The sequence below is a fragment of the Ostrinia furnacalis genome, unplaced genomic scaffold, assembly GCF_004193835.3.
Source record: "Ostrinia furnacalis isolate ACB-3 unplaced genomic scaffold, ASM419383v2 OfSCF0389, whole genome shotgun sequence".
Taxonomy (NCBI): domain Eukaryota; kingdom Metazoa; phylum Arthropoda; class Insecta; order Lepidoptera; family Crambidae; genus Ostrinia; species Ostrinia furnacalis.
The window spans coordinates 1,244,434-1,262,951 of record NW_021130628.1 but is presented as its reverse complement, the minus strand read 5'-3'; the positions used below and the strand labels follow the sequence as shown (position 1 = coordinate 1,262,951).

The following is an 18,518-nucleotide window of genomic DNA, read 5'->3' as shown; positions in this document are numbered from 1 at the left end:
TCTTTGTGGAAATCCTTGGGGGAGGCCTTTGTCCAGCAGTGGACGTCTTTCGGAAAAACGAACGAACGAACGAAGATGGTGCAACCCAGCTTTACTGTGTGGTACGGTAAAAGTTATGTAACCACGGTTTTACTTTAGGAAAGCTGCTGAATCTCTCCTCTGAAGCTTTGCAGTAATGTATTCAGCGCAATTTGCGTCCGTGCAAGTGGTTTAATGAAATGAGCGCCGTCCGGCTGGTTGTCTTTGATTACATTCCGAGACTAGCCTTTACCCGTGCCTTTGCTCGAACAGATCTCTCGTATTTTGGATTTAACTCAGTCCAGATTGTGATATGGAGACATGTGATACAGGAAATTAGCAATCTCATAAAGGTACCAACCGGGCTAGGACGCATACCATGAACGTACGATACGACAAACGTCCCATGCGTTAAATTGTACAAAGTCGATAAAATGCCTTAATAAAAGTTTATCGTGGCGCGTCCTAGCCTACATACAGGCTTATTAGAACAAATTATAAAGGAATATGAAGATAATAAATATTATTTGCCTATTAAACAGGTAAGTATATTTTAGATCTGGCCATTTGGCCGTAATCCTAATAAAAAAAATACTAACAGCAGTTTACAGGCAACTTCTTGTAATCAAAGGAATGATATTCATTACTTTCATAATATACGAATATCTGCAATAATTAAGTCTAATGTTCAAAAGCTGCTTCCATAGTCAAGAAACTTCGTAAGGAATATTAAAGTCAACTGCGTCTTAGCTTTCGAAAGTTTTTCCACCCGTAAACTCTAGCCACTGATCCATCAGCGTTTAAAGAGCCACAGTTTAATATTAGTTAATATTTAATCCATAAAACTTTTTTCTTTCAGAATTGAATCAAAAATTGCTAAATATCGTGACGACTTTCAAAAGGTCATAAGGAAGAACCTAAATACGACCGACCAGCCGAAAAAAAACTCAGTTATTTATGCAAGTAGGCTTTTAAAGAGTACTTTTACACGTCCCAATACCAAACCCTACCACTGCTTCAGGACAATAAACGGGCCAGTGCTGAGAAGAAGCAGCGCTAGAAACTCAGTCACTATTGTCAGCCTCTTTTTCAAGGGTTTACAGATTCTTCTTCCTCGTTCCCTCACTGATGAGGATCGCGACCACAGATAGTGTTCCTCCACAGACTGCGGTCATAAGCTGTGTGGACCGCACGATGCAAACTCCCGCCCACCGTCCTCCTCACCGCGTCCGACCATCTCGTCGGTGCCCTGCCCCGAGCGCGTCTGCCTTCCATTTGTCCCAAGATAATTTATTTTTCCAGACAATGCCTTGGAGACCGCATAATGTGTCCAAAGAAACAGAGGGTACGCTTTAGGCATATAGTGGAGAGCCGCGTGGTGATGTTGAGCTCTTTTAATATGGACTCGTTGGTTCGCGTGGCAGTCCAGGGTATGTGGAGTAATTTCCGCCAACACCGATAGATACGGGTTTATAGAAGATTATAAAATGGTGCTTAATAGACACCATCAGTGGACTGCTTAGTAACTGTTTCAATATTATCCTACCACTACGTGCAAGGTATTTTTGTCAAAAAATATGTGATAGGATTAAGAAAGGACATCATCCACGCTGCATAAATTTATGGTACAAATGCCTGAACATAAAAGTGCTTTATTCTGATAGAACTCTTCTCCTTAGCATTTCTTTGTATTTTGATTTTATGAGAACAGTTTTTGTTTGTGATCTCTCCTGTTCTTCCCGAAAGTTTATTAAAATACCGTTCCAAACTTAGGCGTCCTTAATTTGCTGATGATTTATCTAACGAGAAAACTTGATCGCTTAGTGAAATTAATTTCAACGTGATTGCATTTTGCTTAAAAAGGATGAATTTAAATAGTGGGGGCAACTAGGAATTAATATATTTACAAAAATATCCAAACATTTAGGCATTTATTCAGTGATAAAAATATTATGGAGCCTGTTCACTTCGGAGCCAACTTGAGCCATCTCAAAAGTACTCATCTTTTTAAGGTATAAAATCATTTCAGAATAGGCATGTGTTTTATGTTTAACGTTTTATGGTTGGCGTGGTGTGAATATTTAAAATTCATTTTCGCCGTCTACACAACACCACGTTGGGCGCCATTTTATAAGGCTCGCTTTATTGCTAAATATTTTATGGTGTTACATACTATATTTTACGCGGCTTAACTTGCTTGACGTTGATTTTGATCCCTCACAAAAGTAACTCTTCATTTCTATTTTTTTTACATGATAACTCCATCTTTAACTATAAAAGCGAAAAGTCCATGAAATCTCAGAAACTGCAAGTGTTATAGGAGTCTCTTGCATGTGGGTTCCTTTTAGAACGTAGGTACTCACTAAGACGGGATTTTGCAAAATTCAACCCCTAAGAGGGTAAAACGGGATCCACGCGTACGAAGTCGCGGGCGGCCGCTAGTTTCTTATAATAATGAGTTTAGCGATACGAACTTTATAGTCTTAGCAAACCTATGTTGATTAAAACCAACCTTATTGATTGAGTGTCGAGTCAATTATGTAATTTCAACTAAGAAGTACCAAGTTATGATATTCATAATTACACCCGTTAACTTTACTTGACGTTTACTTTACTACCACAGATAGAGCAAATTACAACTTACATAGAGATACGGTCGTCTGTGGGCTTAGTGTGAGTTTACATCAAACGTCGTCACTAGTGAGTGCGTTAAAAAAATGTGTGAATATTTTAGTTCTTTTTTTTATTTATTTTTTTATTTGTGGCAACCAAACCTCTCTGGGAGGTTTATTTCTGCCAATGTCGAGTGAAAAATATTGACATAGTTATCAATAGAACGTGGGTGTTTCAGTTCTATTGTTTTTTCATGGATTCCGTGGAGTTGAGTATGCCCGTAAGCAGGTTTCGAGACGCCACCGGGTCCAAAGCGGGTTGTTCATACGACATGAACAACCGATATAACGATACCCGGTGCTTTTTGTATGGAGTTTGACAGATTTTTGACGTTTGTCAAAGTTAAAATAAGATGGTGCAACCGAGCTTAAGCCCTCTGTAGTCTGCTGTAACTACTCAGTTCATATTTTCATCATAAAACGACACCCAGAAATGTTTCAAAAGACTTTTCGCTAGTTAATTAGTTTGATTCCGTGTCCTTTATTAAACTTTAGTAAAATCAACTAGCTATTAACAGTTCGTTTCGTTGTGAAACGATACTTTTTAACAACGGCCGTTTGTTCAACGAACGGAAAATGAAGTTCCAAATAGTTTGGTCATTTTATAGAAAAGTTTATGGCTGGGTTGCCATCTTACTTTAACTTTGACAAACGTCAAAATTCTGTCAAACTCCATACAAAAAACACCGGTTATCGTCATAGTTATCGTTAAAGTTAAATGGTGGGTAGTTAAGTGGTGGTCCTAAGAGAATACAAACAAACACCGTGTATTTTGCGCATATGGGCCGTGACCGTTACAGCCATATTACGATATTAAACAAAAAGATAAGTACGAGTATTTACGCCTGACGCACGCCGATTTACATAGCGTTGTTGAAATAAAGACTTTTTAAGAGGTTCTCATCAATTAGAAGATTGAGAAAGCTTACTTTAATTAACTAATTAAACCATAACTGGGCCAAGTTATATGCATATTGGCGGTCAAGCTCTTTTATTAGTGGCTAAACAGGACTTGCAGCGGAGAAAACTGAGGGGATTGAACTCAAGAAGTATTTTCAGTAGGTATATGAAGAAAATACTTATAGATTGGTAAAGACAAATAAGATATTAGGTAAGATCATTTCATACTCACTGATCTATTTCATCGGCCAACAGCATGAAAAAGATAAGATGGTGAAACCTCAATTACTCACCAACTTAATGACATTTTCATAAATATCCCACGGAGAAGGAACGCTGTACATTAAGGCTGAGTTGCACCACCTAGCTTTGACCGTAACTATACCTAACGGTAACCGGTGTTTTTTGTATGGAGTTTGAGAGAGTTTTGACGTTTGTCAAAGTTAAAGTAAGATGGTGCAACCCAGCCTAAGCTGGGTAATCTCGTACTTCGTAAGCCTATTAGCGAACTAATTTGGGGCATTAGTCAGCTTAAAAACCTGGGGCTTAAACGATGTTCTAGGATCCTTGATTACATCAAGGCAATTTTATCTTACCGCTGCGTAAATCAAAATTACAGTGATATAATAATATCTTAGAAATTAAAAATATTATTATAATAAATACTAAAATAAAGTAATAACATGTAGGTACTTAACCACTTAAACCCAATATTTCCTGGGTCTGGGACTTCTTCGAAAATCCAGAAGTTATGGTAAAGTTTAATTAACAGATGTAGCGAAGCGATTACGAAAACCAATCTGTCTGTGTGTAAATTAACTACTTATTAACAGTTGGTTTAGTTACCATTTTCCGAGCCTGCTTTTGACATTATTCTTTATGTTTTCTCTAAAATACGATGTAATTTAGCAGAAGAAGAAGTTCGAGGAATATGGGACACAAAATAATTCATGAAATCATTAAAACTTTTGCTCGTCACGTCAAGTCTTTAACAATATTCAATCATAAAGAATCTAAGCTTGATCCTACTTCAGTAGTAACAAGTAACGTAGGCACACCTAGTTCGCGTTTGCTAAAATATTGCATTTGCAACGAGCGTCGGACCGACAAATTGCATCCAGCTTGCCGATTGACACCTCCATTGCGACCGACTGGGCGCACTGCCGAACGTATTGAGCGAGAATAAAAGAACACGACTTTGTTGAAAACAAAATAGTGGCTTTGAATTTGGTGATTTATTCTCTGAATTAAATAGTACTAGACTTTAATGTGTGAGATGTGTGGCGTCTCTTACGAAAATTGACACGGTTGCAATAAAACATTTGAATTTGAAGTGGTGATCTGAATAAAATAGGACGGAAAAAATTGCGAGATTGATGCCCGTTTTCACAATCAATCCCCAATGTTTATCCCCCTGTGGTAACACATGACAGGAATTTTGTGTTCATAGGAGTCACTTAAAACTTAGGGATCGATGGTGAAAAAAACAGGCCGAAGTCAATTTAAGGGACAAGAGACCACTAATGGATGCCCCTGTAAAAAGCCGAAACTAGCTTAAATTAATGGTTCCCGTTACAGCAAGAAAAAAGAACGAAGGAAACTGATTTTAGACCAAATCCCATTACATCAAAACTTCCTTGCTAGCTATACCTACTAGGTAAATAAATACGAATCCATCGTTTGATGATAGACACTCGGTCATTATGCAGAGCTACGTGATGTGATACCAGCCAGATGGATTTGAGATAGACATTTTGACTGACCACAAAGTCCGTTCCAACTGATACAGCAGTTACAAGTCTATACGGCAGTTTGTAACGTATCTATTATTTCCTAATTTTGTATTTTTACCTATAAACGTGAAAAGTCACTGACTGACTCACTGACTCATCACAAAATCTCAGAAACTACAAGTGCTAGGAGTCTTAAAAGCCTTTAAAAACGTGAAAGTTTGCGAAGATGGACTGGTGGATGTTTGTTACTCCTCTTCATAAACCGTTCGTTCGTTCACAAAACCACTGAACGGTTTATAATTAAACATTAATAATTCTAGTTTGTACAGAATATCACTACACTAATGTAATTAGTAATTTAGTAAGGATACTGTTATCAAAAACTACATGGTCTAAGTACCTAGTCTGGAAAAGTTGGCTGGTATTAAAGAGTGATAATATTTGTACAGATCGAAATACAATTATTAGGCTTATAAAATAATGATAGTCTTTCTTTGAAATAACGTCACGGGCGAAAGCTATAGTCATAAGTCCCCAGTGTATTTTCGTTTCAGTTAGCGTTGGTTGTTTATTGGCTGTAAGTGTAACGCTTCATACCCTGACAAAGACAATTTAGTTAAATAATGCATGCCGAGCTAGAATGGCCCTAGAGACCGTTAGTCGGTGCTGAAACAAATTGCTTGCAACACTATTACACAGTCGTATTATACTTACCACTTGTAATAATAAATCCAACGTGTGAGTGTTGATAGTAAATATACATATTTTTATCTAGCGTCGTTTCATCTAGACGGCTATTAACTTAGAAATAGTTATTCTAGTAGTTTATATCTCAAACTACCTAAATTAAAATGAAAAATGATTTTTCAAGTTATTTATAATTTTTAAAATGAAAAAGTTCACTGAAACCCCTATGGTTAACTTAGACAAGAAAAATAATTCCGATTCTAGAGCTTCAAATTTGCAGTTAAGTATTTGTGTGAGAAGACGACAAGCTTTGGTGAATTTCTAACATCGATTGATATTTCGTATCTAATGTATAATAATATGTCGCTTAAAATCCAACCAGCTTCGCAAAAATATCTAAAATAATAAAAATTCATGTCAGCACCAAAAAAAGTTTGTTTGAAATATGAATTAACCAAAAAACCGGGCTATCCGAGCTAATGAAGCCATTTATCGCGCTCGTGTCCGATGGGAAATAGTTTGGTGCGAATCGCTTGGATTCACATTTCAGATATGCACGCTAACTAACTACGAATATACACACCATAGATATACAGGGTGTTAGGTAAATGGGTATATGAGCCGACACTAGCCCATGTTAACGTGGTCATATAAATGGTATGGTGAAGTCAGAAATTTGATATCATCATTTTAATTTTTTTAATTTTCATACAAAATAAATTTTATAAAATACGTTTTGTATGAAAATTTAAATAATTAAAATAAAGATATCAATTTTCTGACTTCACCATACTATTTATATGACCATGTTAACATGGGCTAGTGTCGGCTCATATACCCATTTACCTAACACCCTGTATAGAGAGATGCCAACTAACGCGCTTAGTTCGAAACTCAGTGTCGCATAGGAAATTTACACACACAAAGTAATCTAAATATGTGCTCATTATACTCATTGTACTACGCAAGCAATGTAAGCTGTTTACATTATGACGTCGCTGCTGTCATCATTGCTTTCACGTGCAATGTGTTGTGTTTTTGGGCATATTGCTGCGACACCAGCCCCGCCCCCTTGTCTGAGGGCTGAGTGAAGGTAGTCATCGATAAGTTTAGTAGCTTTAAAAGTAGAGATAAGGAGCTGCTATCACGTTGCGTTGATGGGGGACGACATGTATTCCTTTAGACTAATATGTGTATTAGACTAGAAAAGCGATTCGCGGACGATATCGTAGTCATGGCTGAGACCTTGGAGGATCTAGGCACAATGCTCGATGGCCTCAGTAGAGCCTCTCAACAAGTGGGCCTCAGAATGAACATGGACAAGACAAAAATCATGTCTAATGTCCGTGTTGCACCCACTCCTCTGAAGGTTGGAGACTCTACACTCGAAGTTGTCGACAATTATGTATACCTGGGACAAACAGTCCAGTTAGGTAGGTCCAACTTCGAGAAAGAGGTCAATCGTCGAATCCAACTCGGATGGGCAGCGTTCGGGAAGCTTCGCCATATACTCATGTCCGAAATACCGCAGTGTCTCAAGACGAAAGTCTTCGAGCAGTGTGTGTTGCCAGTGTTGACATATGGATCCGAAACGTGGTCGCTTACTATGGGCCTCATAAGAAGGCTCAAGGTCACCCAAAGGGCGATGGAGCGGGCTATGCTCGGAGTTTCCCTGCGTGATCGAATCAGAAATGAGGAGATCCGTAGGAGAACCAAAGTAACCGACATAGCTCGCAGAATTGCTAAAATCAAGTGGCAGTGGGCGGGGCACATAGCTCGTAGAGACGATGGCCGTTGGGGCAGGTAAGTTCTCGAGTGGCGACCACGGGCTGGAAAACGTAGCGTGGGCAGGCCTCCTACTAGGTGGACCGACGATCTGGTAAAGGTCGCGGGAAGAGCCTGGATGCGGGCAGCGCAGGACCGTTCATTGTGGAAAACCTTGGGGAGGCCTTTGTCCAGCAGTGGACGTCATTTGGCTGAAACGAACGAACTAGAAAAGATCTAAAGATATCTTACTTAAAACAATATTAAAACATTCACGAATCCATGAGTATTATCTGTTCAAATCCCTATAAATTTTATTTTTCTCATTGCTTTTTCAATGAAAATCCTTCTAAATTCGTTTAACGCGTAAAACCATTACTTTATTCCATCGAAAAATACATCCCACTAAAATAGGACTAAAAAATCCGAAAAATCCGAAACACTATCGAGGCCGTAATTAAGGCATTTATCAATGCATCTGAACCGGGCACAAAATATTTCGGACAGAATCCAACTGTTTATTGGATATTTTGCACGACTGGACAGCCGGAGTAACCTTATCATGTTCGGGTGGATTTGGAAATACTTTTTCAGAGAATCGGAATCATACAAAATGAAATGGTGGAGTGAAATACACGGTAAGTATTTTAAGTTATACCTACATTAGGTACGTTTATCACTAATATTGAAACTTATTTACTTGTAAAGATAAGAATTTTCTCCTGTGTTTAAACAAAAACTGTCTACCATTATCCCTTTATGTTTGTTTTCACGAACTGGTTTCAGCAATGACACACGTACAAAACTTACACAATTCGTTTTGTATGGAAAATTAAACGAAAACTCAGTACCAACATTTTTGCATTAAATGGGACCACTTAACCGAAATTTCGTAATCGATGTTAGGCTTTGAAATAAAATTCCAAGCAAACAATAAGGCTTAGTAGTTGCTCCAACTAACGTTAACCGGAACTATAACGTTTTTTGTATGGTTTTTGACGGATTTCTGACGTTTATTAAAGTTAAAGTAAGGTTGTGCAACCAAGCCTAATAGAATAGCTATGAAATTGCCAAGAAAATCGTCAATTGTTGGATATTGCGGAAATTTTCTCCTCTCGTTTTTCATCGAATGCGAATGGGAAACCGTAGACCCTACTGCAGCAATAATTAAGCCACATCGAGCCTGCATCAAGCTCCAAACGGAAATACTTCTGAGAGCGACCCTCCCATTCGTATCGCTTTCGGGACTATCGTTAAGCCAGCAAACATATTTTGCAACTGGATCGCTGAATTAAAGCAACTTGGGGAGTTTATAGGATTTTTTGAGGCAAAAAAGGTTTGATTTGAACCTAAATCGGACATCATAAGACTTTTTTTTTAATATATTAAAAAAAATATGGTTAATTTTATAGATAGTTTCAGTCGATGGCACATGAGGGTTTTGTATTTTGATCACAGAAAATAGTAAAAGTCTTAGATGAAGGTATTGTCATTCGTAGTTAATGCCTAGACAGAAAAAAAGAGCATCGACTTTATAGCAAGTATAAAACTATATTGATAATGTTTTATAAGTAAACACTGAAATAAAGATAAAGTAAACAAACCAAATATCTTACAAAACAAAACAACAATGGTTTACAAGAAAATGGCGGCACTTTTGCGGTCGGAGGACAAAAGAAAGCAGATAAGGCTCAGAGTACAAGATCATTTGTGTAATACGAGCCGTGAACCTCCCGACTCCGATTGAAAACCAAATACTGGCGTATCGAAGAGAGAATCTTGGAATATTCACAAAAATACTGTTGTAACTGAAAATATTACATGGAGCATAAAAATATGCGTTACGTTATAAACAATAATACTGTAAAGTTTCATTAAAATCCGTTTAGTACTTTTTGCGTGAAAGAGTAACAAACATCCAGACATCCATACAAACTTTCGCATTGATAATATTAGAAGTAGATTAAGAGCCATTTCACAAAAATATTCCGCGCGAATTTAGGTAAAAGCTGTCAACGCAACGTCAAAAGAGTAAAAAGAACGCTGAAATGGACAAAAAAATCTTGAGCCGTGACCGTATTAAGACTTGATTTAAGTTATTAATTTTAAGGTAGAATGAGGTATTCAAACTTGATTAATTAATTTAAATTTTTAATAGAGTTTATTAAGTCTTTTATATTTCGATTCATAATGAAACACGAATAGGTATAATATGTAAAATATTATATTAAGTACAAAATAAAGACAGTCACATAGTGAAAAAAAATAATCTGCCCCCTTACAGCTCCATCATCGGACCCTGGATACGAAATATTCGTCAAGGCGAATCACACAAGCCTTAACTCCATAGGGTTCTATTGTTTTGTTACGGAGGTGGCCATTGCATCTTCTCCAGATCCATTATCAGACAGAGCTAAGAAATAAATAAATAAATATTATTATAAGTAAACAAATAACTAAAATAATTCATCTTACTATCTTACCGAAACAGCCTCTCGGCATAGTATCAAATGTATTTGGTCGCCGTACAAATCACCGCTTCACGACACGAACGCACGTAAACGTCACGGCGGGAAAAATGACACACGTCCTGCCTTGACGGGCGCTCGCGCCATACTAATCGATGTCGGCTTGCGCATTGTAATTTATACTGATATTCACATCAATATTTTGACAAAGTGGTTACTAATATTTAAACAATAACTGTAGAAATCAATTCTACAATGAATATTCTTTATTTTGGGATACTTTTATTGCAGTTATTGCTGTGTTTTTAAACCAAAAACCACGATCAAAATGTGACGTTAATCTTCAAATTTGCCAAATTATTTTTAGATTTTACTCAATAATGGTAATGAAATTCAAGAATCTATTTCATTAATGAACTACAAGAATATATGTCCGATGATTACTTTATATTTTTAAGCTTATTATATGAGCATAAATAATAGATACAGGACTTTGAAAATGAGTCTGCGGCAATTTTTTCGTAAAATGGTTGTGGGAGATGGGGCACTGTGAATTAAGCAAAAGAGTTTTAGTAAATCCGTTTCATTAATGGTCAACAACAAGGATCGACCTATCTTTCGCAGTTATTAAGTAATCTCTGGGTGTTGCTTAAGATAGTAATTCATGCTTCCAAAATCTTAGAAATTCGCACGAAAATGTAAAATGGCTCTTAAGGCTAAGACCGTCGCATGGCATGCTACGAGTGCTACGACCAATAGAAGCAGAGCATCAATGAAAAATGTTGCAAAAAAAAGTTATAATCTTGGAGACAAGAAATCTTTTCAAAATAAAACATCTATTTTTGGATCTTATTCTGTCCTAATTCTAACAGACATAAGAGCCTAATCCTCGCTTTGACATCTGATTATTAGACTCCGTAGACTGCTCGTTAATGCGACTTTTGCTCTCTTTTTGGCACTCTTTGTTCAATGCCGAGTTCAATACAGGGTGTAAAGGACAGGACAATAAGTAGTTAACAGTGAACCTGACATCTGCCCTAATCTAATATTCTTCTATACTGGAACTGAAAATCTCAACGATTTTCAATCAACCCATTGAATAAGTTTATTTACCTACTATTTGTAATGTAATTACTTTATGAGTTAAGTAATCATTCCCTGTACGAATGAATGAATGAATGAAAAAAATATATAATTATTGTATGAATGAGGTAATTTTTGTAACATGCGAAAACTGAAAAAACTCTTTGGATGGTACAACTTCAGTTACTTCTGTATGGCTACTGTCTACGACGTCACCGTCAAACGTTCACAAGGATGTCTTAAGCCGACGTCAAGTCTGAAACAGTACATTTCTAAGTAAGTAAGCATTGTGGCGCGGCCTACGGCGTTTAAGTAGACCATAGCCTTTTCTGGCTGAAGGTCTGTTTCCAGGCCCAAGGGGGACGGAGGGGAGTTAGAAGGCGGTTGTATGACCGTTCGCTTTTTCCTCCCCTTGGTGGTGGCCAGCAGGTTGGAGACTCGGGGGTGCCTCCTCCTGCATTACACAGGCTACCAGCACCGTCGGACGGGATTGGCCTCGTGGTCCCGGCTAATTCTGTTGGCCCCCATTAAGTGGGAGGCTTGTTGGGTCCCGTGTAGGGCGTGATATCCGCGGAAGGCGTCTTGGTCGTTTCTAGTACCCGAGGCGCCGACTACTATGCGGCAGAGGGAACACCCCAGGCTTTTAGTGGGTTCAAGCCCCACTTAATCTGCCAAAAAAGGCCCAAGAGGGATGGTAGAGATTGTCAACCTGTGTGCTTACCATGAGTTTACGTTAGGTGTGCTCGCTATCGACTGCATAAAAAAATGACATTAGTTGTATGACATATTGTGCAGCGCCCCTAGCGGCTACTCTTAAGAAACAAAATCTTCATAGAGATTTTTGACGTACTCGCTAGCGAGTACACTTAACGTAAACTCATGGTAGGTACACTGTAAACCCTAGTCTAAATAAAACAAGTTGACTTAAGACTTACATTTCTGCGAGTCCTGCTTGGCGGGCAGCTTCTTGTCGCGCACCATGGCGGGGCGGGGGGCGGGGCGGGGCGGGCGGCGCGCCGCGCCTTGGTACTATCGGCCCCGGCCCGCGCCGCCGGCGCTTGCGCACAGTGCCACTGTGTTCTCGTGGTTGTGCCAGATACCTGGAAAAAACAATTTTTATTTGAGACTACAATTCACACAAGGGTCTTATCTTGATTTATTGCCACAAAAAATAGAGCTCTTTAAAGACAAAAATACTTAGTAAATGGTCTAGCGGTGAAAAACAAAATATGCGTCTCATAAAACCTAAAATGTACCCATGTACGCTTTTATAAAGAAAGAGACTAATCCCACCACCACTTGACCCATGAATATTCATAGCCAAAATCTAGAGCTTATAGCCGACAATGAAACCTAACCAGGGGAGATTGAGTCTCGAGGACATGATTACAGTTACCAACAAAAATAAGAAATTCGTTAATTATTCAGATATTCATAAACTAACGAACGTAACTAGATTTCTCTCCATTGCAAAGCGAGAAACAGAAAACACAAAAGAATTTTGACGCGGGCTCGAATATCCTATCATCGTTTGCAATTTGTCGACCTACTTGGTCCAATTACCTAAATAATATATTAAAAATTCCAAATCCATTATTATGTTTTCTGCGAGCTTCTGCCACTCATACATAACCTTTCAAACAAATTAAATTCAAGTACAAAAATGAAATTACCCCACCCACTACATCCTGAAATTAATAAGCGTCGAGAGAAGGCGATGTTACTTCGTTTAAGGCTACGCTAATCTTCAAGTAGGTAAGGTGAGTTTACACTCTAGAGCAATTCTATGTAATTACGTTCTTACTTCTATGATATTGATTTTTGCCACTTGGCGTTTCAGAATCATTTGACTATACAAGCAAATGCTTTTTAGTCTATACTCACCTGTAGGTAGACCTTCAAGTTTGGAAGCATCTATTAAGGGTGCTTTCCCCACCTGATTGCTCCAGAAACTTGGGAGTTCGGCAAAGATATCAAATGTCTGGATTAAGTTTCGAACTATGAAGCCTCGGTGCAGCCAATACTTTGGAGTTGAACGAGGATGTGCCGATTGAATTTGTATAGTCCGCCAATGGATGCTAACAATTTTACTCATGGGGATGATATTGACACAGCTATTTTAAGCACACAGTATTAATGCATAAGCAAAATAATTTCTAACTACATAGATCTTTGTGACTTTTCATTCAGTATTTTGGTAAATTTGTATCATAACGTGTTTCCAATATTGCCAAGGCCTATTGATACAGAGTACATTTTATCAATTACCTGATAGGAATTCAGTCCAAAGAAAATATATTTTTTCATAGAATGGAAATGGAGGAATAGAGTATTTAATAATCAACAAACCTTATTAAACACTTCATATAAAACTAGCTTTTGCCCGTGGCTTCACCCGCGTGAAATTTAGTGACACAGATCGGCATAAATTATAGCCTATATGTTAATCTGGGTTACAAACAATAATACTGTAAAGTTTCAACAAAATCCATTCAGTAGTTTTTGCGTGAAAAAGCAACAAACATCCAGACATCCAGACATCCAAACTTTCGCATTTATTATACTAGCTTTCCGCCCGCGGCTTCGCACGCGTGAAATTTCGTTTGTCACAGATCGTCATAAATTATAGCCTATATGTTATTCTGGATTATGAACAATAATACTGTAAAGTTTCATCAAAATCCGTTCAGTGGTTTTTGAGCCTATTCATTACAAACATACAAAAATAGGTACAAATCTTTCCTCTTTATAATATTAGTATAGATTTGTAGGAATTAGTAGGATTAGTAGGAAGTAGGATTAGTAGGATTTTAAAACAGCCCTAACTTAACTGAAAAGTTAAAGCACCATATCCAAAGCCAATGCAGTGAAATTACATACTTTAATGGACAAATTCAGACAACGTACAGCTGCAATAACCATCAGCTGAGCGTCTAATATCCCAAATTCGATTAGGTAACCAGCGATGTATCAGTATCCAAAGCCTTTGCGCACCTAAAAATAGCAAAGCCAGCCAAAGCCACGGGCTTGGATGTGTTCCAAAAACCACTCTTATATGTGGATTTAATTGAGGACTTAATATTGGTTACGTAGTTTGGTGAAGAACAGTATCCTAGCCTAGGCTTTGTTGTCTAACCTTCAAGGATTGGGACTTATGACTTGGTCCTAGATACAATTCCGTATTGGCTATAGATACATGGAGAGAGTATTTTCCACTATGTTACCAGACTTAGGAAGAAGACAGGTTTAGGAATATACGATAGTGTACACGTAAACAAATAAATAATGGCAGATGAATCGTCGCACATACTTTATGATATCGATCTGAAAGTAGTTAGCAGACGTAAGCACACGCAAGCTTTACACAAAGATTTTAATTAACTCATGAAATTGAAGCTAAACTACCTAAGTAAGCATTACCCCAGCCATAACATCGCTCACCGCATAGTTTTCCATGAATTGAACGTCTGAATTCGGATAACTTATCTGAATCCTGGGATACTGAGCGTACGTTTTAATTGAGGACATAATATTAGTTACACAGGCCCGTTCAGTCGAGGGGTTTACTGGGGCGGATAATTCATTAACCATCCGGAAAAACGATCAAAGCAATTTAGAGCCGGTCGCAGATTTGTGCTGACACGGAGGTCGTCCGGACGGTTTCACCGATGAGCCTTGTTGAGCAATGTGTGGGTGGGTAAAAGAAAAACCGTTATTACAAACGAAATTGACAGATATAAAAAACGTATTTTGCTAATGATGTTTAACGTTTTCATCGCTTTAACGATGAGTAAATGAGTTGAACGAAAGTCAATCAAATACTGATTTCTATACCATGAGAGTTGGTTTGTTTGAATGCGCTAATCTCAGGAACTAGTGCATAGTGGTCCGATTTGAAAAGTTATTTGTATGTTGGATAACTCATTTATCGAGAAAGGCTATAGGCTACATACCATTACGCTACGACCAATAGGAGCAGAGCATCACTGAAAAATATGGAATACGGGAAAAAATATCCAAACAATTTTCACGCGTGCAAAGTCGCAGGCACAGCTAGTAAAGTAAGATTAATGTATCAACAAACTCGTATTTGTTTGGAACAGGCGTAATTAAATTACGACGTTTATTTTGAGTCCGTCTGTGATTTCAATTACATAAGTCGGATCAAACACAGATCCGTTTTTCTCGCAATCCCCTGATCTATATGTCAGCAGGGTCAGGTCTATTTTTAGCAAAACTAAAAGAGCAGTAAGCCTAACCTAACCTAACCAAAACCAACCAAACTGGCGAAACATGAAGATGTTCCTGTAAGTATGAATTAAACAAAAATGATAGATTCTACTATGAAAATGCAACAACTTTTCTACAGGCTACTTATTGGCTGATTACTAAAGACAATTTGTACCTACGAAAAAGTTAAATTTTTTCGGAAGATTTGAATCTCTTGGGTAAAATTGTTGCATTTGAGTCGTAGATCCAATCCTTTTTATTTGATCCACTCTGGGACACCCTGTATAGGTTACCTATCGGTTGGTGTATCGTTACAAGCCTATTGATTGCCTGTATCCCCAAACTCACATGAACAAGCAACAGTGTTTACCTGCAGCTTATATTCGTGTATACATAAAAGGCCCGAGGCGGGATCCTGTGTAAACCTTGTTCGGTCGTTTAATCCTAGCTATCTCTAGCACTAGGTCTACCTAGGTCTTGGTAGTTAGCAATATATCACCTGGAAGATCGGGCGACGCAATTATTAGCTACGTACTGGTAGCAGAAAAAGTCAAAGGCTTTTGAACCTAACTTTTTCTATCTCCAAAAGATTGGAGATAGAAAAAGTTAGGTTCAGAACTAGTCAAATTACGTAAAATTTTGACCAGAAATATAACTTGCTGAAAATTGTTAATAAATAACTTATTAATACGCTAAATTCCTTATTAATCCAACTCAATTAACTCAATCAAGATTGGGGATTGTAATTTAAATTTCTATAGCCACTTATTCAATTCGTTTGCGTATTTAATTTAAACTCAATTCAATCTGAATGTAAGGGCCTCTCCAGTTTCCTTCACTGGCGTGTCATTCGTAATTGGCCCAAAGTAATAGCCATTAATAACCAAACCGTTTAATAATAAGGCCCAATCTAATTGAAGTGGGTCATCGGTTAAAAGTGGTGGTCCCTTCAACACAGCACCTGACTGGTCTCAGGATGTGAATTTTCTTTGGTACAGCCTCATTATGGAGAAGATTGCTACGGGCAATTACTTACATATTATGGGAATGTTTGCCTTTGTAACCTCGGATGAAAGTCAATTAAAACGTATAAATTAAAATTACTAAGTAAATCTATATTTCCGTGATCTAGTGATAAAAGAAATGACGTTCACGACTGAGGAGTAGATTCTCATTTTTTTAAGGATTGCTCCTAAGATTGCATACTTTATTTAACCTGATTGTCAGGAAAATAAATCGGACTTAGTCCTAACAATAGGGTTGTGATACGTCTAGGATGAAAGAAAGATATTGGTTTTTATAAACTGCTTTATTTGCCATTCAAATATGAATACAATGTTCATAGATATATTATCAGAAAGAAATTCTACCACACATTGTTTCCATAAGCACCAATGCCGGCACCATAGCCGCCATATCCTAGGGGATTCCCGTAAGGAAGACCAGCAGGCCCGTATGCTCCTCGCAGTCCATTGTACACGTCAGCACCAGCATATGGGAGACCAGCTCCAGCATAAGGACCGAGACCAGCTAATCCAGCGCGGTTGTATGGACCAGCCAGTCCGTTGTAAGCGCCAGGGTACGCTCCGTTGTAAGCGCCAGGGTACGCTCCGTTGTAAGCGCCAGCGTACGCTCCGTTGTAAGCGCCAGGGTACGCTCCGTTGTAAGGCACATGCGGGCCGGAGTACTTGTTGAAGTTGGCGTAAGAGGTGGCTACGCCTCCAGGGGTCAGGCCAGGGTATCCAGCACCGTAGCCGCCATAGCCGTAGCCTCCGTAGCCGCCAGCATACGCCCCTAGTCCATTCAGAGCCGGGTTGCTGAGAGCACCCGAACGGACTAGGCCGATGAAACAGGCGAGTACGGCAATCTGGAATACCAAAAAATGATGAAGTTATGTAACACTCAGTATTGAATTATTTTGTTACAACGCCTGTTGAAAATTGCTCGTTAGAGACCGCCACTTGTGGATGTAAAAAAGTCAGATTAACTAAGCAAGAATACCACATGAAATGTAGGTATAGTGGCGGTTACACATGACAGAATGAAAGTAAGACAGAATTTAAATGACCATTTATGAAACGAAACCAAGCACCCACTTTTAATGTTGCTGTTTGCACTTTAAGAGCAGACCCTTTATTCTTTCGCACTCTCAAAAATGTAAACGACAACGGAAGCTTGTTTTATCGTAGCAGAAATATGATTTTACTTTCGGCTATTGTTCAGTGTTGACTGTGAAAAAATAAATTTATTTACCTTGGCAAACATTTTGTAGGTTCCTTATCTTCAAGTTAGTCTTGAATGATGATGACTAGGTGCCACCCGACGCTTTTATATGAAAGCCGTAGGAAATAAACTATAATTTTCAAGGTCTTGTTATTAGAATTTTGGAAAACGGACCGTGACGGATGTTAATTAACCGTATACCTACTTAGTACAGTAATGTTAAGATGGTACTTAAGTTAATGCTAAATGTCGTAACCGAGGTGCGAGTTACAGCGTTGTAATTAGACAGAATAGAAATTATGAGATTGTTTCGTTTATCTTCAATTGTTTATGTTAATTTATGGGTTGGTTTCGCAAATGCTCGTATAATACAATGGGAAGAAATGATCCTGCACTATTCAGTAGCTCTGTAATTAGTTGTAGGTAAGTAATGATTATAACCATATTACTCGTAGGTTAATTCCTTTCTACTATTTTCGTTGATTGCTTTGAAATCAAAAGTTACTTCAGTAAATAAAGTTAGCGAATAACTCATGGGATCTTTTTCCAATATAAGATCTAAGAAATCACGTTTAAATAGCGCATTAAAAGAATGCCAATTGGCTAGTGGGTTTATTGGTTATGCTATATACTCGTATATCCACTAGGTTATCACATAGTTTATGCTGTTCTATGCTATCTACATCCACCAGGTTATCGAACTAGATGAGTCTCATGTCCCCGACCGATGGTGCTGAACA

At 38.1% G+C, this 18,518-nt stretch overlaps 2 protein-coding genes across 2 annotated transcripts in view; both read right to left on the bottom strand.

Moving 5' to 3' along the window:
- Window positions 1-12,309, bottom strand: part of LOC114362581 (uncharacterized) — a 190,780-nt gene extending 178,471 nt beyond the window's left edge. Inside the window, exon 1 of the mRNA XM_028318037.1 lies at window positions 12,261-12,309. Within this exon, the coding sequence (XP_028173838.1) occupies window positions 12,261-12,306 (46 nt within the window). The 5' untranslated portion in view covers window positions 12,307-12,309. The remainder of the gene's footprint in view (window positions 1-12,260) is intronic.
- Window positions 12,310-16,912: 4,603 nt separating this feature from the next.
- Window positions 16,913-17,847, bottom strand: LOC114362651 (shematrin-like protein 2). Its single transcript, XM_028318127.1, has 2 exons — window positions 17,809-17,847; window positions 16,913-17,422 (listed from the first exon to the last, which is right to left on the bottom strand). Exons 1-2 carry the CDS (start codon window positions 17,818-17,820, stop codon window positions 16,922-16,924), a joined length of 513 nt encoding a protein of 170 aa, XP_028173928.1. The 5' UTR covers window positions 17,821-17,847; the 3' UTR covers window positions 16,913-16,921.
- Between the last annotated feature and the right edge of the window lie 671 nt (window positions 17,848-18,518).